Below are 25,609 nucleotides of genomic sequence, written 5' to 3' on the forward strand. Positions count from 1 at the left end.
GTGCACAAGGCCCTGGGTCGCTCTAACAGAGGAGCACCATGCCTAGAGCTGACCCCACCTTCTCCCCAGGGAAGTGGGGGTGGGTTTCAGTGGGGTCTAACATAGATGGAGAGACTAGGGAGGAAGCTGCAGTTGGACCTCAGGCCAGAGAGGCCCACACTCTTCCCTCTGCCGTATAGAACCTTCTGAGCACCTCAGGGCCGGCCCCCAAAGGCGTGGGCTACCTCCCTTCCTCCACTCCCTTTGCCTCCTAGGATGCCTCACATGTAGCATGCTCTCCTTATACTCTCTTCATGAGACACAATTACTCTGGATTATCCAAAGCCAATTTTAGCCTGAAATCACTGTCCTCACACTGCCTGCGACAGTTTGAGGCCGCCACATTCCAGCCACCAAGGCAGTGGGTGCTTGGGAACGCAAACTGATTTTGTATTAACCTGCAGGGACTAGAGCTAGGCAGGGCAATTCTGCTATTTTTAGAGAACCACTGGATTGTGCTGTAACTTCAAATACAAAAGAGCTTTGTGTCCTGCTTCCCATTGTCCCAGCTCTTTAGTGCAGTGATGAAAGGTAGAGGCATACATCACAACAATAATAATAATACAGCCAGCCTGAGGGAGGCTTCCTAGATGCCAGACAGTGCTGTGAGGGTCAAACTTCACATTTGGCTGGATCCTGCTCATTCTTTGCTGCTGCGTCTTTTACACACAAGGAAGCTGAGCTCAGAGAGGTTAACCAGCTTGCCCAAGATCACACAGCTCTAAGTAGTGGGGCAGGGATTTGAACCACAGTAGCTCAGCAGCAGAGCCCCCTGTGTTCTGCCATGCCACCTCACCTCTTACTGTGAAGAGCCGTTCCAAATGCCAGGAGAGTGCAGACAGAGGAGATGAGAATTTGCAAGGTGATGTCAGAGGAGGGCCTGGAGAGGGAATTCTTAGCAACTCCTATGGAATGGAGAATGGAGACCTCCCCAGGCTTTCTGTGGCATAAGAATGGAGTACTGGTGTTCCCTCAAAAGACAAGAAACACGAATCTAACTGTGGGAATCAGAGAGGCAGGGCCTGTGGCCTCTCAGCAGGGATCTGTCATTCTCTTCTGAGTTTTAGCCTAGCATCCACCAGATACAGCCACCCCTCCCACCGTGTCCCCAGGACTGCAACTCCTCGGGGACCCTGGCACCAGAATGGAATACTCACCATACCAGACACCCTGCCAGTTCCTCTCCCCTGTCTTAAAACTCAGCTTCCCCTATCAAGCCGTTTCTCTGTGCCTCGCCAGCTGAGAACGTGTGTGTTTTAAAGCTCTGGATGGGCCATTTTGGATTGGAGTCCAGATGCATTTTTATGTCTGCATGGAAAAAAATGCAGAGGCTCTGCTGGCAGTCAGAGAGAGCTTTTTAAATTAAAGTTAAAAAGGGGGGTACAGCAGGGGGGAGAGAAACTTTCCTGCACCTGGCCCTTCTCACAACAGCATGGAGGAGAAAAAAGCATTCCTTTAATTTGGCCACATGTCTAGTTGTTTTTTTTTGCAGTTTTTTGGCCGGGGCCGGGTTTGAACCTGCCACCTCTGGTATATGAGGCTGGCACCCTATTCCTTTGAGCCACAGGTACGGCCACATATGTCTAGTTTTTAAAAGATGCTTGCCCCAGCCCCCCCATCCTTTCAGATTAATTTGTTCATTGAATATTTACTATGTGCTACTTGATTGCTGCCCTTGGGTAAGTCTCACAACTTCTATAAGTTACCATAGTTCCCCATCACAATGGAGGAAATCAAGGCTTGCCATGGGGCAGGTCGTTTACTCAAGGTCACCGCATTAGCTCCCTTGGGCTGCTACAGCAAGGCACCACAGCCAGAGTAGCCTAAACCAAAAAACGTTGGGTCTCTGGAGACTGGCATCCAAAGGCGAGGCGTCAGCAAGGTTGGTTGCTTCTGAGGGGAGATCTGTTCCATGCCTCTCTTCTGGCTCCTGGTGATGTCTGGTGATCCTTGGCAATCCCCCCTTTGTAGATGTGTCACTCCAGTCTCTGCCTCCATCTTCCCAAGGCGCTCGCTCCACATCTCTGTCTTTACATGGCTATCTAAGCACACCAGTCATTGGAGTAGGGCCTGCCATTCTCTAGTGTGACCTCATCTCAGCTAATTATAGCACATCTGCAACTGCCTGTTTCCAAATAAGGTCACATTTGAAGGTCCAGAGGTTAGGCCTGCACACATCTCCTTATGGGGGATACAATCCAATGGTGACAGTCATGCTGTGGGTAAGGAGCAGAGCAGCAGTGCGACATCTTCTGGCATCAGAGAAACAAGGGGCAGATCTCTGTACTCCTTGGACTCACTGGTGCTGCCTGTGGCCCAGACACAGGGGAAAGGCTCTTCCTAGCCATGGTCTCTCCCTAGGGCTGACAGATGAGCTCCTGGTCCTGGGACTGTAGACCCAGCATCTACCCAGGCACTGTCTGCTGAGACATGGTGAGTCTGCAGTAACAACACAACTAACTGTACCGACAACTAGCATCTGTTGAGTGACTACTGTGTGCTCCACACTGCTCTAGACACTATGGTAACTTTTTTTGTCACTAGAGCCCATAGATGGGCGTATGTGAGCATTCCCATTTTATAGATGAGAAAATTGAGGCTGGAAAGATTTCTTTAGCTTGCCCAAGATCTTGAAGCAGGTGACTCCAGAGTCCAAGTTCTTTGCTACTGAGCTCCACAGTCTTTATGACCCATGGGAGTGTTTTGGGACAAGCTGATCAAGTCGGAGAGGGTCCTGTGCAGTACCATTGAACTTTAGACCTAGAAAGGTTTAAGAGGCCATTGGTCAGTATCATGTGATTCCATCCATATGAAATGTCCCAAATAGGCAAATCCATAGAGGCAGAAAGCAGACTGGTGGTTGATGGGGGCTGGGGAGTAGGGGCTTTAGGGAGTGGTAGCCAAAAGGTGTGGAGTTTTCTTTGGGAGTGATAAAAGTGTCCTAAAATTGATACGGTGATGGCTGCACAACTCTTTAGTATAGTTTAGAATATACTAAAAACTGTAGAACTGTGGCCTGTGTAGCTTGTGAATTATATCTCAATAAAGCTGTTAAAAATCAAAAAGAGAGAACTGGGCAGCATAAAGAAGTCAGGAACAGCAGACCATGAAAGGGAACAGCATGTGCCAGCCCCAGGGCTGCCGAGCTGGGTGTGGAACCTAATACCAGGGTCAGAGGCTCAGGAAAGGGGATGATTCTGGAGCAATATGGGGGGTGGAATCACCAGGCAACAGAGGGCAGTGGCACCAAGTGACAGTGTGGAGCCTGCATAGTTGTCATCCAGCAGCTAGACAGGGCTTGGCTTTCTCATGTGGCCGCTGCTGCTGACAGCCGAGTGGGAGGTGAGCCCCACTAATGGGGTCGCCCTCCACAGATAGGATGTAACGTGGCAAATAAGACGGCCGCCTCAGCCCAGGCACCAGTCGCAGCCCAGAAGGCAGATATATTGACTGCTCAGTCACTTGCAGCTCTCTCCCTGGGAACATAACCCTCTAATTAAGTATATGTACCCAGCAGCTCCCCAAACCCTCACTGGAGAGCAGATGTCAGAAGGCCAGGACCTGGGGTCTGACATCTGAGATGAGGGCAGAGGGAGGTTGGGACAGAGGGGGTTCAGTTCTGTTTTAGCTGATACACTGTTTTGTTCCTTGCAGAGAGCCTTCAATGCCCTGTGCCACAGTACCCACTTGTACGGCCGGAGGTTGGTGCTGGAGTGGGCTGACTCTGAGGTGACCCTGCAAACTCTGCGGCGGAAGACAGCGGAGCACTTCCACGGTAGGCGCGGGGATGGGGCTGTCTTGCGGGTGAATTGCCAGCCCCCCTGGGAAGGCAAAAGGTGAGGGAGGCTTCCACAAGAACAGCCTCAGACTTGGTGGGCCAGTGGGACATGAGGGGCCCTAAGTCCACCCTGCTGGCCTGTGCTGGGTGTCCTCCACCAGCCCCACCAGGTCTACCCCCCACCCTCTTTACACTCTGTACCTGGTACTGACCAGTGTGGACACATCAGGAGCAGCTCCATGCCCTTTCAGCTTACAGTTGGGTTGGGTCACTGAAGGTCCTAGCAGGAAAAGAAGGAGGTTTGGGTGCTTATCTCTTGCTCCCTTCCTACCAGGGCGCAAGGCCACAGTCTGCAACTACCAGCCCTTCACTCACCTTCCCTGTCCAGGCCCCAGACTCTGCCCTGCAGGTCCCTCCCGGGGACCACAATCTTACTGATTTCCCATCCACACACCCCTTAGTAGACATTTCATCCATGACCCTGCTGGAGGTCTGTCCACTCTCTGCCAGGTCCTTCCTCACAGGCCTTGCTCAGCTTCACGTGGCCTTGACAGCCATTCAGTTGATGACTAGGACACAGAGCAACAGCTATGTCCTTGCTCTAGGGGCACCACAGTGACCATGCAGGGCTGTGGGCTCAGGTGGACAAGGCTGAGACACATTGCTTTGTCAGGCAGTCTAGAGAGGTCCCTCTGCATAGGTGACATTTATACCCATGAGAGGGCTACCCAAGCAGAGGGCTGGGGCAGAGGAGACCTTGAGATTGGAGCACACTTGGCATGTCTGAAAACTGGAGAAACTGGCATGAGCGAGGAGGAGGGAGCAGAGGACCATGAGAGGTGGGTAGGACAGGGCCACAGTGGCCCACAGGGCCTGATCTTCTCCAGAAGGTAAGGGCAAAGGGAGAGCCCCAGAACTAACCCACCCCAGACACGATGCTCACAACTAGTTGACTGATGACAACCAGAATTGGTTGAGTCTTTACCATGTGCCAGGCAAAGGCATGGCAGGTACCTCTTGCCATCCAGCATGCACCCCCCACACACACACTCAGGATATAGTAAGGTACTTGAACTTGAATCCCCTCTCCACACCTCCTACCACCCACCTCAAAAGTGCCCCCACTGGAGTCTGGGCCCAACAGCAAAAGGAAGGCTGTTGGTTTCCTACCCTCCTTGGATCCCGCTGGCTTGGTAATGGGTCACTCTGCTGTTGGTGTAGCCCTTCTTCCCTCCTGCCCAGGAAAACAGGGCTCTGTGGCAGGCAAGGATCCTGTCTCTGGCATCACACACAGTGCTCGGACTTCTCCACATATTCCTCCTCACTCCTCAGATCCACGGCTCTCAGGTGCTTTCCTAGATGGACCTGCCACTGTTCCTTCCATCTGTCCCCATTCCTATGGGTGGTGGCTCAGGGCCCAGGGTATCACCTGGGGTGTTTGCTGCAAACCCCACTCCCACCCTACTCATCTGTGTAGAGATGGAACTGGAGCCAGGAGTGATTATTCCCTGTCCTGGCCAAGGAGGCCCAGCTGCCAAACCATTCCCAGGATTTGGAAGGACTCACGGGAGTGGTTTCCTTTATGGAGATATGAATTTTCTAGCTGACCCATGGGCCTTGCTAGGGGCTAAAAGAGCTTCCAAGAAATGTCGCAGCAGTACAAGGCCACAAGTGGGCTTAGAATGCAATAGACAGCATGGAAGCCCTTTGACCTAGTCCAGCCTGCCACACCTTTGGGTCACGTCTCACTGCCCAGTGCCTGTGGTCTCCCAGACCCATCTTTCCTCCCACCATACCCCCCACAAAGTTCATTCTTCCCCCAGCTGCAAGCAGGACTCTGTCTTTGCACATGCTGTTCCCTCTGCTTAGAATGCCTTGTCCTGGATTTTTTTTAACCTAGTGAATGCCTTCAAGATTAGGTCAAATGATACCGCCTCCAGGAAGCCTTTCCTCTTGCCACACCCTCCCCAGCTAGTAGTAATTGTTCCCTCCTCTGCTCTCCACTTCTGCGGTTTCTGTACTTTCTTACCACGTTGTAACTAATTTCTTTCCAGTTCCCTTATGGACTTGTGCCTCCCCACATAGAGGCTGTGTAGTCCTCATCTCTGTTAGTGATCAGTTCTTGTCTAGGTGCCGTGTACCTGGCCCAGTGTCTGGCACCTGCTGGACCCTCAGTCTTAGGCTGGAGAACATTGGAGCCGAGGCAAATGTGAAATCAGAGCAATGAAGGCTGAATACACAGTGGCAATCTTACAACTCAATACGTCCCCAAATCTAATGTGCAGAAAGAGAACCTGTCCATATTGACAATCATCGACAGGCCCAAATGCACCCATCGGCAAATGTTTGTGTAAGGGACTCCCCGGAGCACAGGTGGGGGCCGTCTCCCCGTCATCCCACCCACCCCCCTCCGAGGATGCAGGCTCAGCAGTTCTGCCCTGTACTGGAGAGAAGTCCCCTTCAATAAATTGAGCTCCTATGACAGCACTGTTGCTGCCTTAGTCGAGACACTAGACCAGAGGCATTTCTGCAAGAGAGGCCATCCTCGCTGCTACTTGTCAGCCACACGCCCAAATGAGCCAGAAGCCATTCACCTCCCCATCCTGAGGGGAGGAACTGAGGCACCCAGAGATGAATTAATTTGCCAAGGTCACACAGGCAGTGAATGATAGAGCCAAGGTTTGAACTTAGTCTGGCCACAGCACCCATACCTGGGGTGATGATGCCATTCATCCTTCCTTCCTAAGCACCATGCTAGGTTAAAGATGTCATCTCTTCCCACTGACACACCCATTGTCAATTTGATCTCTTCGGGAAATGGGAGGTGCCCATAGTAGCCTTGACTGTTCAGAATCAGGCTGCTGGCCTCCTGGCCTCCTGCCCAGCCCCCTCTCCCCCACCCCCTGCCCTTCCCTGTGGTGAAAAATACTCAGCTCATTTGTGTCAAAAGCTTTGTTAGGAGCTTCCAGGGCACTGGCAGACTCTGAGGGCAGGTGCTGTCCAAGTTCAGTTCTCTCCCTCAGCTCAAGCCTTGGCTCTGAACTCTGCCAGAAAGGCACTCAGGTCTCAGTTGGAGGCCACTGAGCACCAAGGCTGTAACAAAGGGCTCCCTGTGGAATGTGGGGCATGGATGAAAGGCAGGCATCTTAACCATTTGGCAGGGCCTGGCAGGAAGCTCTCTGGTGACACTGCTGTGGCCTAGGAGCACTCAGGGACAGTGGGCAGCAGCAGGGAGAGTAGAGATTGGCACCAGACAAAGCCCTTATCATGGCCAGTGCAGCCAGCATGAGTGGCCAGCCCTTGGTATCCCCCTGCCTGCTTCTGGAGGCCTCAGCTTCTCAGACATCCCAGCCACTGGGAATGGCTTCTGTCCCATCCCAGACATCCCAGGAGGGACAGGGGAACAGAATGTGGGTAGGTCAGAGCTTCCCAGCCTCTAGGGCTAGCCTTGAGCCCCTTAAGTCTCTGAAGGGCACAAGTCAGGGTAGAGAGCTCAATTTGCAGTTCAAGCTAATTAATACTAATTATTATTATTGCTGTAACAGTCTTCATCTGCTAGCCTTACTTGGGGGCCAGGTACTATCTCCATGTGGGCTTTTATAGGTATTAATCCCACAGGATCCTGAGAAGTACGTACAGCAGGTCCTCAAATAATGTCATTTCATTATAACATTGATGAGAAAAGCAAAACTGATTCCCGGCTGGGGGCGTGAGTGTTCTCCTCCTACTGTGTGGGCTTTCTTCAGGTGGCTGAGTTTCTTCCCACATCCCAGAGAAGTGTGTGCTAGGTGATGTGGGGGAAGGGGTGGAGTGCAGAAGGGCTGTTTCCCACCTTGTACCCTGAGCTGCCAGAATAAGCTCCAGCCACTCACCCCCTGAACTGCAATAATTGAGTAATAATTATCTTACTTGTTTTTACTACTTTGTCTTAAATGTATATATAGTTCACATTTATTTCAGTGTTAAATATTAGAAGTGTTTGGGTGTTTAAAAGTCTGGTAATGTTTGTGTGGCCAGAAATATGCCATAGGATTTTTAACTCTCATTTATACTCATTAGCATTGGGTAAAATTGGTCTCGTTATACATCGTTTCTCTTAAAATCAGAGTTTCCAAGAACTTGCACAACCATCGATTTAGGCCTTACTGTGCTATCGTTATCTTCTGTTTTAGAGATGAGGAAACTGAGGCACAGAGAGAGCAAGTCACTTGCCCAAGGGCACCCAGTGACCAAGGGCAGAGCCAGGATCCCAGCCTATACTTTTTGCAATCCTGCTGTACTAAGTCTCTGTGTCAGCCACTCTGAGCAGCTGCCCCTACGGAGTACCCTAGTATGTGTCCTCATACCCGTTCTGTGACTTTGGCCAGGTTGCTCAGCCCCAGCTTGTTGTTGGTACAGTCAGACTAAGGTGCACACCTTGTCAGGTGACTCGTAAAGAGGCAGTGCACAGCTCCTGGCACACGGTGTGCAGTCAGGAAGTGTGATTACAGATCAGCATTGTTCTTATTCGCCCCGTCTCCAAGCCCCTATTCCTTCCTTTTTTGACCTGCCAAGAATACTTCCAGCCTACCTTGCCTTCAAGTCTGGCTAAGGGAAAATGCTCTCCAGGCAGAGGCGCAAGACAGAGAAGAGCCTTTGTGTTTATAAACCTGCAGGTATGTATGTGTGAGAGAGAGGGGGGTTGGGAATGAGAAGGAGAGTGTGTATATATGTATGTCTGACACATAAGCACTGCTCAGGACAGGTGTTTACATCTGGCTGCAGATGCCACTTGGTTTCCTGTGCCTCTAGATCAGTAGTTCTCAACCTTCCTAATGCCTCAACCCTTTAATACAGTTCCTCATGTTGTGGTGACCAACCCAACTATAAAATTATTTTCATTGCCACTTATAACTGTAATTTTGCTACTGTTCTGAATCGTAATGTAAATATCTGATATGCAGGATGTATTTGGGCAACCCCTGTGATCAACCCCCAAAGGAGTCATGACCCACAGGTTGAGAACCACTGCTCTAGAGCATAGCTCAGAGCCTGGCAAATAGTAGGAGGTTAGCACACAAGGGCTAGGAGGTGAAGGATTCCTTTGCTGGTAAAATAGCAGCCATGATGTCTTCCCTTCTAGGCTGTTATGGGAACTGGGGTGCCCAGCACCAGGTCTAGAGCTCTCTGCTTGTCCAGCTTCATCATCGGCGGCCAAAAGAAGCTTGTTTTAAACCCCTCATCACCTCCCTCCAAGTGGAAGCCTCCACTTTATCCACTGCCACCGTATAATGGCAGGGCATTATATTTCCCCTTGCAAGTTGATGCTTGCAAAACACCTGTCAAATTGAACAGCAAAGGGCAGGTCTTTGAAAGTCATTTTAAAAAGTTGGCCTGAGTAGGCAAAGACCTCGACACCAGACAGAGGTGCTTTCAAAAGGGAATATGGAAACAGACATTTTCCACAGACCCGCCTTCCCCTTCTCCCTGTCCTCTTTCTGCCCCTGTCCCCCACCCCCCTCATTCCCTCCCTTCCTTGCCAGCCAAGATTCAGATTTCTCATCTCTAACTCGACAGCCCCGTGGTAAGCGAAGTGCTATTCTCCAGTGCCTTGCATGTGGGAGTTTGAAAAGAGAGAGAAAGGAGGGGAGAGAGAGGAAAGTCCGCCACTGGCTGTGTCCTTTTCTTCCCGAGCGTGTTACAAACCAGCAGGGTCATGGCATCGAGAAGCTTTCAGGGCCTCGGCAGGCCACGGTACCTGCAAGCGCAGCCGAGAGAATATAATGGGACGGAAGAAATCCGCCCGCAGGACCCTCTGTTTCAGAGCACTCACAGCCAGGGAGGCCCGGCGAACAGGCTTTTATTTGGCTGGGAGCGTGGCTCTGCTTCCCCGTGTTGTCTTATTCCAGCTGGGGAGGACTGATGGGCTGTGGTTAGCGTCTGTACCTTTCACCTCCAGAGCTGGGAGTGCAGACATGACCAGCATGGCAAGTAGCTGGCAACAGTGCCTTCCCCTGCCTGCGCCGAGCCAGGCTGGGGTGGGAGATCCTCTCAGAACACCCAGAGACACTTTCTTGGGGAACAGACACATATCTGTCCCCATCAGTCTTTGGCCTCTAAAACAAAGTCACCCTCCCAGCCACACAGGGTGGAGAGCGGGGCATAGGTGAAGAGCCTGACTACTGGTGCCCTAGTCCCAGCAGCCCGACCCTGGCTCCCCATTGCCTCCAGGTGTCAGCCAGAGTGTCAGAAATGTGACTTTACTCCCCTGCACCTATTCTGTGTTTCCCTTGTTATCCCCTCTTCCCTCATCCTCCTCTAGTGCCATAGTGTACATCCAGAGCACAAAGGTGCAGTAGGGTCCTTCTCCCTGTGAAGCTTCACCTCCCTGGAGCCAAGGTCCTCCCTACGTGGCGCCTATCTAGCACCGAGGGGTACTCAGTGCCTATTTATGGGGTAAGAACATGAACATGAATAAGGGCCTAACAATCAGAATAGTGATTAGGGTGTGACCTGAGCATCTAATACGCGCTGAGTACTGTGCAAGCGTCAGCTCTGTTCACCTTCTCAGTTGCCCCTCCACCCCCTAGGAAGGAGGCCTGGCCCAGAGAGGATGGAGAATGTGCTCCTGGCCCCAGGTCTGTGACTGGACACTGTGTGGCCCAAAGCCAGATATTCCTAGCTCTGTGCCTCAAAGCACCACTGGTCTAAAAAGAGGCAATCATGTGACTTCTTACTCACTAAAGATCAAGTCACATGAAAAAGAAAGAAAGAAGAGAGCTTTGTTCAGGACCTACTCTGTGCAGAGAGTAAAGTCAAGTGGTTTTACATAGTCTTATTTCAGCCTCACAACCCCCAGGAGGCAGGTGTTACTCCCATTTTACTGATGTGTAAACTGAGACCCAGAGCAGTTCAATTACTGACAGGAAAACACATATCTCTGGACACTATAGAACAGATAACCCTGTTCCAGCACAACCCATCTCTCTAGCACTTTCTAAAACCCCAGTTGCTCTCTGTCCATGCTCCTAATGCTGGTAAGACAGTAATTACAAACTACAGCCTGTAGTCTGTGTTTATAAGTAAAGTTTTATTGAAACACAGCCACGCCCATTTGCTTATATTAGGACCTAACAATCCGAACAATTATTATCTATAGCTACTTTCTCGCCCTGCAGGGAAAAAGTTTTGAGGGATTATGACAGAGCCCCTCTGACTCTTAAAACCAGAAATATTTATGTCCAGTCCTTTATGGAAAAAGTTTAAAGTCTGCCCTTATTTTATCTAGAGGCCAGGGGTGGCTAATTTCTCCCATTATGACCCCGTTTTCTCAGAGGACAGATAATTCTAAAGGCATCATAACTACCCCTGCACCTCTGCAGCTCCCCAGAAAGGAGTCCCCATTGCTTTGCTTCTCACTTGGTCTACTCACTCATCCGTCCATCCATTCATTTGATGCCTAATGGGCAAGCCACGCTCTAGACACAGAGAGGGCAAGCAATGAACAAAAGGTCCTTCCTCCTGGAGCTCATATTGGAGTGGAAAAGACTAGTGATTGCCAAAAGAATGTAAATAACAACAAAGTTCTGATGGTAGCAAGTCCTGTCGAGAAAGTTAGAAAGGATAACATAATGAGCTCTTCCACACTGAGGAAAGGAGAGATTTCAAATAATGGTGGTTGGAAAAACTTTTTCTGAGGAGTCAGCATTTCTGTGTGATTGGAAAGGATAAGCCAGCCAAAGATGGAGGGGGTGGAGACATTCCAGGTAGCAAGAGCTACAGGTACAAGACCCTGGGGCAGAGTATGTTCAAAGTAGGCAGAGAAGCTGGGGCCTTGTCTGACCGGGCAGGGAGCCTGGCTTTGATGCTGCTGGGACTTACCCTGTCAGACCTCATCCTCATATTACAAAGAGACAAGGGTGGAAGGGTCCCATGGTAGTGGTCCAAAAAGTACCATGGGGCAGAGAGAAGCAGTGTATTGAACACTTCAAGTAAAAGTTAGAGCCAGCCATACTTGCTTGCAGAGGGCAGGGAAAAATCAAAGCTAGTATACAGGGTTTTGCTCTGAGTGGCTCAGAATGGTGGAACAACCCAGAAGCTGGGCAGAACAGGTGGATGGGCGGGGGTGTCCAGACGTTTTGGATGTGAGACACCTATTAAGGACTCCCCTCGGATGTCAGGCAGATAGATCTATGAGTTTGGAGCTCAGGGGCAAAGTCTGGGCTGAGATATAAATTTGGAAGTCATCAGTAGACAGATGATATTTAAAGCCTGCAACAGTCCCCCCAACCCCCTTCCATAACTTAATCATTCATAAGACAGCACATTTTCAAAAGACTGGAGACCAAGAGTGCCCGTTATCCCCACGTCAGCCCTTGCAAATAGGCCTCCTTGATCTTGCCCATAAAAACATAATCATTGGGCTTTAAAAATCACAGTCAGGAAAGTTCAAGCAAGTATGTGAAGTCACAGAATTTATTATTCAAAATATCCCTTTGTCGTCGTTCCCTGCATGGACCCAAAGAGAGAGGTTTTCTGTAAGCTTCAATTTTTATTCCTTTTATCTGGTCCCTCTCCTACCCTCCTTAAGACTTGGCTGTGGTGGCCCTTCCTCCAGAGGTATCCAAGAGAGGAGGCAGCCAGAGGGAGACTGTCCCACTTTGCCATAGAAGGTCCTGGCTGAGAGCACAGATGGGGTACGGGGAAGTGTGGGAGGCATTTTATCCCTGCCCTCTTGAAGACTGATGACTTTCTTCGTCCAGGGTGGTGTGTTTTGTTCTTTCGCCAGCTCTTAGTCACTTTGGTGAGTTGGTACCAGGTGAGAGGTTGAGATTGACTGAGAAACACCTCTTTCTCATACCCTCCCTGCTAGGGGAGCCAGAATTCAGAGAAGGAAAATCAGGGATCAGGAATTGTTTTGGTCTAGGCAGCTCCTAAGGGGCAGCTGCTAGCCAGGGTGACAGCGGCTGGCTGTGTGGAGGCCACATTGAGGGAGCTGTATGTTTCTCCCAGCGGAGATGCCTGGAAAGGCTGGGGGGTCTGGAGGGAAGCTGGAGCAGGTGTCACCTGGTCCCCCCCAGTTCCCAGCCCCAAGCCTCACTGGGTGGTGTTTTGGAAATATTTCCAAGCGCTTTGACAATATCCTGCACATTCTCTTCCCCTTCCCCTGGGAGCGGCTGTCCGTGCGGGGAAGGTACTTGCTCCCAATCCAGCTAAATTGTTATTGACTTGTGTTCTCTGCGTTTCGCAAACATTTCACTCAGCTGTCGCCAACGAGGCCAGGAATCCCTGCTAGGGCTAACGGGGAAGCCAGCTGTGCCGGGCCATTTCTCCTGCTCTTCCTCATCGATCACGGAATTAAACTGACAGAAGGAGAATTTCAGAGCGACTTGGGAGGGGCAGGGGCCAGGCCCAGATCAGATGGGGGTTTGGGGATCTAGGGACTAGAGTGCTGGAAATAGGGACAGGAGAAAGGTGGGCTTTCCTCCAGGGTTGTGGCTGGTCGTAGGGGGTGGCCAGTTTTGTTTCTGAATTGTAGGCTGGCCCAGCCCAGAGAAACCCAGTAAAAACATATAGACAAGGTTTTTATTACTGTTTCCTGACCACAAATGAAACTAGCAGGGTTCTGTAGACAGAGAAGAAAGAGAGAATGAATCAGAGGCCATACTGTAAAGATGAGATCAGCCATAGATCTTCACTTTGCCTGGAGGTTAATGAGAAAAACAGATTTTGAATTAATTGCCACTAATTTGCTATGAGAAGATTCTACCTGAAAATCAAGATTCTGACCTTTCTTGAACAATCAGACCTAGACATCCTGGTCCCACATTCCTATAGCGGGGTCCAAGGAGTAGCTCTCTGTCCACATGGAGGGAGGGCTTCCTCATTGCCACAGCCCGTAGCCCTCCCTACAGTCACCCCCAAACTCCCGGAATGTTCAGCTCCATTATATTCCTGCTTGGCCACGTGAGGAAATACTACCAACTCCTCCCATCCAGCCTGTTTTCAATCCAGGGCCTGTGCCAAGAGAAAAAGAGATAGGTAGCTAATGTTGACCAAAGCCCTAAAATTGAGAGATGGCTCCAGGTCTGAGGAGGGGGAGTGGGAGACACCTTCCCACCTTTCCTGGTTCTTTTACCTTTTTTACTCTGTAATAAGTCACTTTCACCCACACTCCCAGCATAGGTAACTAACACAAACAGGCAGGACCAAGCCTGAAACTCCCCCCAGACTCGGCCCATACCCCCATCCCAGGATAAATGCATGGTAATCCAGGTCGGAGTGCCTTCACCATCCTGCCTGTGGTGTGTACATGGCCAGTTGTGGAACTGCTGCACACACATAACAGCTGGGACTTCTAGAGCACAGAGTGAGGTCAGCCTACCAGCCACCCCACCATCTCCAGCTACTCAGGGAGACAGCATCCTCAGCGCTGTGATTAATAGCGACAGTAATCACAGCAGTCGTAATGTCCAGTGCCCACCCAAGGCCATTTGCATCAGAACCTCTAGAGGTGGGATCAGGCATCAGTGATTTTCTAATCGATTCTATTGGGCAACTAGATTGAGAACCACTGGCTGGTGCAGGTACCTGGTCTCTCCCTGAGTCTCCTTCCTAAGGAGGGCTGGACTATTGTCTCCAATTACAGGCCAGCAGCTGAGCCTTGTCACATGAAGCTTGGCTGTGGTGTGGCAGGGAAGGCCCTGGAACCAGCCCATTTCAAGCCCAAGGCCACACTCAGTCTGTGGTCACATGGCTTCCCACAACCCTAGGGCTGCTGATTCCTTATCTGAAAAATGGGACAATGATGTCGCCTCACTGGTGGGATTTTTGTAAGAAAGTCCACACCCAACCCCCTGCTTGCTCCCTGCTACTCACCCCTCAGCCTTAACCTGGGCACCCAGATTCTCCATTTGCTGGGCACTGCTTGTCCTCTGGGGTGGCCCCTCAGGACACTTTGTTACTTTTGACATCTGCTTAGCACTTCTGCATGCCAGGCCCTGAGCTGAGTGCTTTCCCGCTCTATCTGATTCTCTGTGGTGGGCACTACTCATGTGTTCTGTCTATAGAAGAGTAACTGGGGTAACTTGGAGAAGGCCAGGACTACTGAGTGGCAGCACTCAGGCCCCACCCTGTCCCACCCTGAGCCCTGGCGTGGCCCCCACAGCTGGTTTGGTTTATCCTTTGTGTTTTCCATGCCTAGCATGTGGTATATGCTTAGCAGTACTTGCTATGAAGGACTGAGGGCAGGAACCCGGTGGCCACCTGTGAGCAGTGTCCCCATTTAACAGACAGGAGCAGTAATGTGTGGAGTTAAGCAACCCCTTAAAGTCCCCAGTGTGGTAGAGGCAAACATTGGGCCTGGTCTCCCTGCCTGTCAGATCTGAGCAAAGACTCAGCTCACACCTGATTCTTAGGAGGACAGGTCGTGTTTTATAAAGGCTCATCTGCAGAACAGCCTCCTGTGTCATTAAAGAGCCACTCACTCAGTCTTATAGGCCAGGTGATCCTCTCTACAGAATACCCTTCATTCCGTGGGCGTCTAGTGTGAGTGTGCTATAAACAGCCCTGGGATGCAGACCCATGGAGTATCTGAGGCTCTACCCATGCAGGCTATAAGATCTGAAGCTGGGGGCACAGTGGGTAGGGAGAGATCCAGGCAGAGCCTCCAGCAGCTCAGGGTGCCCACTCCCTGCAATACTCAATCCATCTGGCATTGGTGTCCCTTAACAGCCCAGGATAGCAGGCCACTAAGCCTGAAGGTAGTAGGTACCTCAATCCACTCTGGTTTAGCAGAGGAAAACCCTTACTCAAGGGCAGTAGCAAACTCAGGGGCCTTGGAGAGTGGCAGAAAGCACCCCACTAACTAGGCCTCCATCCCAGGGCAACAAGTACACAGCCTTGTCAGTTACCTTCAGGTAGGGAGGGCCCAGGTCCACTGAGCCCGGTCTGCCACACTCAATACAGGCTTCAAAGGAAACTAAAACACAGATTCTCACGTAGTGTCTCCCTGTTTTTAAATATTTAGTAGCTGAGAGTTTTCTTCTGCAGGGGGGCAGATCCTACTGCAGGTATGGCGAGGCAAGGACCTGAGACATGCACCCATCTTGCTGGGGAAGGGCTACTCCTGGGGACTTACATCCCACCTTCCCACACACCCACCTTGCTGGGGAGGGCTGCTCCTGGGGACTTATGTCACTGACATTTCTGGCCTGCCTCACATAGGGCCATGAGAAATCCTGTCTGCTCAAGGTGGGGGTGCCAACAGCAGCTACTGTGTTCTTCTGGGGCTGGTATTGCTGTCCCTGTGTTGTAGATGAGGGAAGCATCCGCCTGGTGCTCTTAGGGACAGGTTCCATGATAGTGGTAAGAACAGCTGACCTATACTGTGTGCCTGCCATCCACTGTTGTGAAGACCTTGCTTAGAGTCATTCTTCTAAGTACCCTGAGTAGTGAGCATGTAGATTTCAGCAACTGCTGGAGCTAAGCCCAGAGAGGTGACACAACTTACCTGAGACTGCCTGGCCAGGAGCAGCAGGGATTGGTCCTGGCAGCTAGGCTGCAGCCTGCACCCACGCCCCGTGCTCTGCGCCTCGCACCTCGCACCTGTCTACCCAGCACCCAGCCAGGGGCTTCCGGCCCAGCTCTCTTCTCCCTGCCACCCCGCCTCCCCACTCATGCCTTCCTCTTCTCAGGACTCCTTTTAGAGCTCCCTTCTCCCCCTGATCAGCCACGTCTTCTCCCCAGCTTGCCTTTCCTCAACGTTCTGCCTCCGAAACAAAACCCCATGAAGTGCTTTCTCTTGTCCTCCTGTCAGCCCCCCTGCCCCCGCCCGCGCCTTTCTCTCCGCCTGCCTGTGCCTTCCACACAGGGCGACAGCGCCAGCCAGGGAAGGGAGAGACGCAGGCTGGCATTCTGTCAAGGAATTAATTGAAAAATAAAATCATTAGGTGGGAACTCCAGAAATGCAAAAATGGTGGTTGGAGGTGGGGGGGGGGCAGGACTGGGGGGTTGTTGGGGGACGGCTGAGCTTTTTGTCAAGTTAATTTCTTGGGTATTGATGTTTGGTGACATTCACTTGTTGTTTATCTTCGGGTGCAGCTGTAATACTGAAAGAAAATGCACAGCTTGTTTCGTTTATTTATTTTACACCTTTCTCCGGTTCTGCATTATGTTTGTTTGGTGAAAACCCACTGAGGCTTTTGATGTCGGGGAAGTGGGATTTCAGCAGCTGTTCCCTGCGAGCAGGGTGCTCTGTGTGGAAACTGGGCCTGCGGGGGGTGCCGGGTGTTGTTTGGTGGGAAGTCAGGGCCCTACAGTGTCCTTAGGGGAAGCAGTGGGGGGCCCAGCCTGAACCCTGGCAGTGGACCTGAGCCAGCCGCTTTAGGTCCTAGGTCGTGGGCCCTTCGGGGTACCAGGCCCCACCTGTGAACTAGTTAATGTTCACAGCAGCCCCACTCTACAGATAGGAAAACAGTCATGTTTTTAAGCCCCACTCTACAGATAGGAAACTGAGGCCCAGGGAGCCAGAGTGACTTGCCCACAGTCACTCAGCCATTGTTGGCCAAGCTGGAACCTCAGATCGTGTGGCTTCTACAACCAGTTAGCTGTTATCAGCATGCCTTTCATGTCCCTTGCCCACAGGGGTGTCCCCGTGCCTCCATTTTCCAACCTACCAGGGAAGCAGGCAGATCATGCCCCCTGTGGCCTTGAGGAACCAAGATGTTTCATTCATTTACCTACCTAACAACTACTTGTTGGTCACCTATATATATCAACCTTCATATATATGAGAGTTGTCATCTTGTAGGCCTTTACTGCTCTAATGGCAAAAAGACATGAAATCACTGCCTTTCATATCAGTAATATTGGTACAGGTGTCGGTCTCAGCACCATCAGCTGAGCCCTAACTGGGGGACAGGCATTGCTCTCTTCATTTATGAAGCCTCACCATAACCCCTTGTATCCCCATTTTACAGATAAGGAAACTGAGGCACAGCTATCTTTTTCCTTCTGTTTACCACTTGCCGGCTCAGAAGCCCTTGGAGGGGGCAGAGCCAGTCTTGTTCCCAGTGTCCAGCTTCCATCCATTGTTGTCGTGTGCAAGAATGAGGACACAAGGAAGGCTGTTGGGGCTGCTTTGGCCCCTCTCTGTTGTTTGTCCATTAGCAGTTTCTTCTCCTTGACCCTGTTGCCCTGTCATTCATTCTGTCAGTCCACATGTTTACTGAGCATCTGCTGTGTGCCGGGTGCTATTCTGGGCACAGGGAAAGGGCAGTGGACAAAATAGGCCAAAACCCTTACCCTCCCAGAACTCGCATTCCAGTGAGGGGGTAGATAAGAAAGTGAATACCTGCGAACAGCTATGCACAGTGTCTCACACCTGTAATCCCAGCACTTCAGGAGCCGAGGAGGGAGGATGGCTTGAGACCAGGAGTTCAAGACCAGCCTGCGCACAGGGCCTGAGGTAGGAGTGGGTAGCCAGGAATAGAGTTGGGGAAGGAAACTTGGGGAAGCAACAGGCTTTATTTAGCTTTTCCCCAGTAAGAGGGCACCTATTAGGGGAGGGTTTGGGCAAAGGGGCCATGTGTTCTGCTGGAGGTTTTTACAAGATCCCTCTGGCTGCCACTCAAGACCAGCCTCTGCAAGCGGGGACAGAGGAAGCCAGAGAGAATGTCTGGGCAGTCAGGGAGCAGTGTCTGGAGAAAGAAGTGCTTTGAATCCGGGTCTGTTTTAAAGGTTGAGCCAATGTGATGGACGGGGATAAAACTCCCCCCTTGTCAGCATCTCAAAGTTGTGTTCTCACTGCTGCCACTGCTAACCACCCCTTGGACACCAGGCTGGCCCTGCCTGGGAAAACAGGGACGCCGCCCCGTGGGAATACATGGGAGGGGGCATCAGTGACAGGTCCACAGGCCCTATTTTGCTGCACTTCTATTTCCCAGCTCCTATTACCTGCCCGCAAATTCAATTTCCAGAGGCCATTGTGCACCTCTGGAGCTTGGCGATTATAAGGAAACCGAGAGCCTCAAGGAGGGAGTGAGGAGGGAAAGGAAGCGGCGTCTGCGCCCCAGGCTGCCAGCCCCCCCACCCAGCCCGCCCCATGCCTGTCTCTCTTTCATGATTAACAATGATGGGCACAGCTGCCAGGCCTTGAGCCTCCCACGGGCGGCCAGGCGCCTCCACACTTCCTTCGCTCATTCCCCATTCTGGGGCATTTCCCGAGCCACCCTCTAGGTGCCAGGCAGTGTGCTAAGGCCAGGGGCGCAGCAGTGAGCAGGACAACATCCCAAACAAAGAAATGCCTGCTGTATTGTTGGCGATGAGAAGCACTATGGGGCAGAGCAGGGGTGGGGGCACCAGCGCTGGGATGTGAGGAGGCATCCGGGTTCTGCAGGTGTGAGGGTTTTACGGGGGAGCATTGGTCCACTCCAGGATTGCCTCCGAGCACTTGGGGTGATGGGACCTGATACATGTTTTAGAGGAGGCCCTCAGGGAGCAGGGAATCCAGTGAGAAGGTGAGAAGTGCTTGGATCAAGGCACAGTCATGGAGATGAGAAAAGGTCAGTGTCCAGATCAGTTTGGGAAGGATGAGATGAAGAGATAGGCCCAGGGTGTCAAATCACTTGCCAAAGACCACCCAGAAGGAAGCCGAGAGTTTTCATCTCTAGGCCAGCACTATGCAGGGCCTGGGGAAGAGACGCAGCAGCCCTGTGGGAAGAGGGAAGCCAATGGCCAGGGGATGACTATTCCACCCGGAAGGTGTTTCAGCCCTAGAAGGGGAAGGCATTTGGACAGCTTTCTTTATGTCATCTGTGTACAAATCAGGTCTAACCTATAAGTGGACTGCATGTTGATGAGTAGTTAGACTAGGAGAGGGAGCACCGAGGCAGACCAGCCCGAGGCGCAGCCCCCCTAGCCCCAGAGCCCCATTCTCTTCCTGAAGGGCCAGGGAGACCAGCACATCTTCCTGCTACCACTGGTCTCCTTGGCATTCTCTGGCCAGCACCAGAGACTTTGATGAAAAGCAGAAAGACCATAGGCTTAGATGTAACTTGAGTTTGAATCCTGGCTCTACCACTTCCTAGCTGAGTGTCCTTAGACCTGCCTACATGTGCCCCAGTTTCCTCACTGGTAAGGGCAGTGCAGTACTTCCCTGTGAGGTTATTGAGAAGAGCAGAGCTGTAGCACTTAGTAGGCTTTCATACTTCTACACTTTCCTTGTGCTGTACCACTGAATCCCCTTTCTTTTTCTTTTTTTTTTTTTTTTGGCTGGGGCTGGGTTTGAACCCACCACCTCTGGTATATGGGGCCAGCGCCCTACTCCTTTGAGCCACAGGCGCCGCCCCACTGAATCTCCCACTTTTTTTTTTGAGACAGAGCCTCAAGCTGTCACCCTGGGTAGAGTGCAGTGGCATCACAGCTCACAGCAACTTCCAAACTCCTGGGCTCAAGCAATTCTCTCGCCTCCGCCTCCCAAGTAGCTGGGACTACAGGCGCCCGCCACAACGCCTGCCTATTTTTTGGTTTCAGCCATCATTGTTGTTAGGTGGGCCCAGGCTGGTGAATCCCCTTTTCTTCACAGAAAATTCTTCTGCAAAGCCAACTCTTAAGTGCTGTTCCTTCCTTGCCTCCCCTAGATCCTTGAGCTCTGCATCTGTGGTATTAACCAGCTACCATTTATTGAGCACCTACTATATGCCAGCCACTTGCTCCAGCATGAGAGTCTGTGACCTCTGAGCCAATAAAGCCTGTTCCCAGTTGTTTCCCTGACTGTTGCCCAGTGCATGGCTCAGCTTCTCAGAAGGTTTTCAGCCCCCCCCACCCCGCATCTCCCCACACACACACAAGCCAACCTCTGACCTGCTGGGAGGAGACAGCTCAAACACAAGGCCTCTGACCCTCCCTTTAAAGGGAGTGTGGGGAAGAGGATAGATAACCAGGCAAGCAGGGACGTTTCTGAGGCTGCAAGAGAGGCACTACCCCCTGGTAAAGCTGGAGCCTAACCCCAGTATCCCTCTCTTGTCCTCCTCTTCTCTCTCCTTCTCTCTTCCTTCCTCACTTTTGTCCCTTCTGTGTCCCCCTCCCACATGTCCCTCTCTTCCATTTTCACTTCCCTCTGTCTGCCCCTGTCCCCCCTTTTGCTCGCCCCTCCCCGTCTCCCTCCCTGCTACTCTTCTCTCCTGCCTCCCAACCCTCTCGGCTGTTCTTTTCTCCTCTTTTGCCATCTGGGCTCCCACAGAGCCCCCGAAGAAAAAGCGATCTGTGGTGTTGGACGAGATCCTGGAGCAGCTGGAAGACAGTGAAAACGACAGCGAGGAGCAAACCCTTCAGCTGTGAGCTGGCACCGCGAGGGTATGTGGCTCCAGGGCCCTGGGGACTGGGGCAGCCGTTCTGGCTTCTGCACTCCCCATCATGTGGGGTGGGGGTGGGGGACAGCGGGCATCATGCCCTCCATGGTCCAAGGTCAGAGGGACAGTGAGTCCCGGGGACCGTCCTGATAGGCACTGACTGGCCTCCTGCTCTGTGCCAGGCACAGAAGGGCCCAAGAGGTAGGTCAGGGTCCAGCCACAGTGGGAAGTTCCCCAGGGCAGTGAGGACTGGCTCACCTCAAGCCTGGGTGTGTGTCCCTCCTGCATGAGGTCCCTGATATGCTCCTCCTCCCAGTGACCCTGAGAGCCGTACAAGGACTCGAGGAACCTGGTACCCCCTGCCTGTCCAGGAGCAGTGCAGCATCTGGGGTGAGGGCCCACTCTCTGGAGTTGGCTTCCAGACCTGAAACCCTGCTCCACTTAGCGCACACTTAGGGTTACCTAATCTCCTTGGGCCCAGCCTCCTCCTAGATAACTGGTTCCCACCTCATAAGGTTTTAGTGAGAAATAAACACAATAATCCATGACAAGCACCAGGCATGGTGCTGAGCATAAAGCCTCCATTTCTGCTCTTCTTCCAGGGCTGCTGAGCCAGAATTCCCATCTGCATCTGTCCAAGGGACTGTTCAAAGCCTGGAGTTTGCCTCGCCCCTCAGAACTGTCAGCCCTGGTTTAGCATCCCAGGGAATGGTCCAACAGCTCATGAAGAAAAATCAAGCACCCTCACTGATGAAATGGGCCCTGACAAGCAGCGCCCCCGAGGTGCAGCCTCCCATGGAAAGGGCTGCACCAGCACCAGCCAGGGGCAAGGTGTGGAGGAAAGAGCAGAACCAAAGTACATCTGACCTTAATCTGAATTCAGGTGTGACTGTTCCCAACTCTGTGGCCTCAGTTTTTCTTTCTGTGAAATGGGGCTGTTAATTACGCCTACCTCAGATAGATGGTGCTGGAATTAAGTAAGGCCATCCAAGTAACGCTTAGAAGATCCTCACCAGCACTGTTCACTTCATTTGGGATTGCAGGGTGGGACCCTGAGCCAGAGTCCAAGAATCTCTTGACTTTGTACCAAAATCTGGTCTGTACATTTTTCCAGGCATGAGGTTCTAATCTTCATCTGGTTTTTGCAGTGGCCTGGAACCCAAGGAGGGCTTCAAGGTACTGGCAGCCCCTTGAGGCTCAGCATGACCCCAGTGTCCTATAAGACTGACACCCCCTTAACAACCCTGGCTCATCCCTGAGGATTAATGGAAATAAAAGAAAAAAACCAGAATGGCTCATGCCCCAACTTTTATAGTGGGGTATCTTACAGATGTCACATTGACCACAGCCTTCTAGGGGTTGGGGGCTGTATGCTAAGGTCAGTGTTAAACCACACCGGGCCAGACCCTTGGGTGACCAGGCTCCCAAGTCACCATGTGTCTCTGGGAATGGCAGGGCCCAGGACCTACTCTGGTCCTTCCCACTGCTCATCCTGTTTAGGGGCATGTGGCTCCTCTGCCTTTGGTCTAGACAGCGTTGTGCTCCCATCTCCACACCACCGGAGCCAGGGGCATGGCCTGGCGAGCACCAAAAATAAGTTGTGGGCCTGGTACAGATGGCAGGTGTCATGTGGCCCTAACCTCACTGACCAGGATGATGTCACTAGAGCTTCCCCCAGAGCAGGATTTTGTGCCAGAGCACTGAGCTCAGGCTCTGCACTCAGACCAGCCCGGGCTCCATAACACTCCACCACGTGAAGCCTCCTGAGCTGTGGCAGGTGACTTGCCTGCGGAGTGTTCAGTCTCCCCATTTTAAAATGGGATGACACAGATAGCAGAAGTATAGTTAGGCCCAGAGAGCTTCTGGCACCTGCTCAAGGTCACAGTGGGAGTGACATGAGTCATGTCCGTCTGACCCTGGAGACCTGGTCTTTATCCTTTGTGCTTCATGGTCTTCTGTGTGTCCAAAAATAAAGCAGATGAACCAGGGGCACGGGGAGGTAGAGAGGGGAGGGAGGGCTTCCAGCCACTCGCCAGGCCCACCCTGAATCAGCCATGTCCCTTATTCCCTCTCTCCCTGCTCTGCCTTGGGTGTTAGCTCACTGTCTGGAAGGGACAGACAGGAATTCTCACTTCACTCCTACAGAGATCTTGGTGTGCTAGGTCATCTGCCTTCATGCCACACTCACTGTAGAGTCCCCTCTTGTCCTTCTCTTCCCTGCTCACCCCTGAAGCACTCCCTCTCCATGTGCAGCCAGTGTGACTTGGCTGGACGTGACAGTGCACGGGGCCTTGCCTACCCACCCCTGCACTTGCACGGGGCCTTGCCTACCCACCCCTGCACTTGCCCTCCTGTGCTGCGCCGTGGCCACACCCCCAGCAAGCCACACCCAAGGCCTGAGCCTTTGCTGCTTCTCTGCCTAGGCTGCCCTTCCCATGCATTTCTTTAGTTAGGCTCCCTCTTTCCCCTTGGTTTAAATTTTACTTCCTCACTGAGAAGAGACAGTCCCATGACCAGTTCACCTGCAGTAGCCAGGCTCAGTTCCATGCCCACGCCCAACGCTATATCTGCCAGTCGTGGCACTCAATACAAGGGACAGCCCAGAGTTTGAACAAGGATCTCAGTGACCCAGAGTCCTTGAAAATAATCACTTCAAACAGAAACTACAAAAGCTGTTAGAATTTTTATCATAATTACCGTGGTTCTGGAAGGCAGTAGAGGGCAGCTAGGTAAGTAGAGAGTAGCTAGCCTGGCCCCAGGCTTCATCTTTTCCTCCTCTGGAGGAGAGGGACAGTGGCAGCATTGAGGACACCTTCCAGGACGTGCAGAGTGAATTGGGCGTGTGCCTTTCCTCCAGGGGAGCCGAGTCAGTGTTATCACCGGAAGTAGGCCACAGAGGTGCTTCCTGGAAGGGGGCTTTGGCAGAGTTTGAAGGGTCACTGGGGCATCAATAGCCCCAGGCACCAGATGATCAAGGAGAGAAGCTCCAGACAAAACAGGAGATCGCAGCTGAGGAAGGAGCACCACCCGGGCTCCACCAGGAGCCTCCTGACCTGCAGGGGCTAGTGTGGGGGCAGGAGACAGGCTCATCCATTTCTGAGAGGAGCTTGTGACCTCCACATGGTTGGAAGAGAGCCAGGAGGAGAAAGGTGATGGAGGCTGGACCTGAACACGTGCTGAGAGGAGAGGCCCAAGGGACCACAGCAATGGCAGGAGGCCAGCAGGGACACATGCCTTGGAAGGGCAGGGATGTGTTGGGGTGCTCAGCAGTGGGGCTTGGTTAGCAGGGGGAGAACTGGGACAGACTGTTTCCATCACTGGGGGCTGGACCCATACCTGCTGTCCTCACATTCCTTCCCACCTTCTGCAGGTCACAGGGGCCTGGCCCCTATGGGCTGCATCCTTATTTCAGCCTCCCTTGCCAACAGGCCTGTATTCAGGTGTGGCCAGTGATGGGCACCCAAAGGCATCTAGGGGGCTGGCAGAAGAGTAAAGCCAGGGCACGCCTCCTTACCTGTGTCCCAGGTGGAATCTCCATGGTCCACCCGGGGTGGGTGAGGAGGGTCCTGGCTTCTCTGCTGTAGGATACACACAGCCTGGTGGTCAGGGCCATAAAAGGAGACAGTGGTAACTAACAGTGAGGGGAGGGGTGCAGAGGCACAGGCCTGGATTCTAAAGGCCTGGGTGGGAATCTCTAAGGTCTCAGCATCTCTGAGCCTTGTGTTCCATATCCCTCAAGTGGGTACAGTGGATTTGTTAAGGAATAAATACAAGATCATGGATAGAAAGCAGGTAGCAGGCTGTGTCATGCCTAGTGAATGCTCGGGAACTAGTAGTTGTCACCTTTGTTATGAACATGACTGCTCCACAAAATAAGATTGTGGGGCCACATCCAGGCCAGCTGGCTGGGATGGGTCACATTGGAGACCCGTGGATGAAGGACTGGGCCCGGAGCAGGTGTCCCACCAGCCCCAGAGCAGCAGACCAGGCACACTGCACACCTGGCCATTCCCTGCATGGTGGAGTCAAAGCCCAACCCCAGATGGGGCAGTGGTGGTTGGGAAGCAGGCAAGCCCTCTCCCAGGAGTGGCTTTCCTGGCACTCCTGTGTCTGTTCCTAACTCTTTTCAGCTGGGAGTTCTGTGGTCAGGGACTCCATGGGCACAATGGCAAAACCGTCTCTTCAGAAAGTTAGATGCAGGGACCCAGGGCTCAGTGCCTCTAGACCAGTGCACAGATGTTCACAGTTTAAAGACAGAGCCAGAGGGCACAAGGTGACCCCAGGGTGCCAGTGAGATCCCAGGCAAGGCCTGGCAGTCTATGCCTTCCCTCCAAAAACTCGAGCTGGGACAGGACTAGAGGACCAAAAGACTAGTGAGCTCGGGCTCCAACATAAGCTCCTTGGCTCTGGGAGGGCGCCAGGCATCCTGTTCCTTCTCGGAAAGGTGCATGGATGAGAAGAA

At 52.3% G+C, this 25,609-nt stretch overlaps 1 protein-coding gene across 1 annotated transcript in view; it reads left to right on the forward strand.

The window, feature by feature from the left end:
* The window catches only part of RBM19 (RNA binding motif protein 19), a 124,677-nt gene extending 102,237 nt beyond the window's left edge, over nucleotides 1-22,440 (forward strand). The window contains exons 23-25 of the mRNA XM_012805209.2: nucleotides 3,694-3,814; nucleotides 21,039-21,151; nucleotides 21,750-22,440. Coding sequence (XP_012660663.2) covers nucleotides 3,694-3,814; nucleotides 21,039-21,136 — 219 coding nt within the window. The 3' untranslated portion in view covers nucleotides 21,137-21,151; nucleotides 21,750-22,440. The remainder of the gene's footprint in view (nucleotides 1-3,693; nucleotides 3,815-21,038; nucleotides 21,152-21,749) is intronic.
* The last annotated feature ends 3,169 nt before the right edge of the window (nucleotides 22,441-25,609 follow it).

The sequence above is a fragment of the Otolemur garnettii genome, unplaced genomic scaffold, assembly GCF_000181295.1.
Source record: "Otolemur garnettii isolate 467f Iridium unplaced genomic scaffold, OtoGar3 scaffold00038, whole genome shotgun sequence".
In the NCBI taxonomy this organism is placed as follows: domain Eukaryota; kingdom Metazoa; phylum Chordata; class Mammalia; order Primates; family Galagidae; genus Otolemur; species Otolemur garnettii.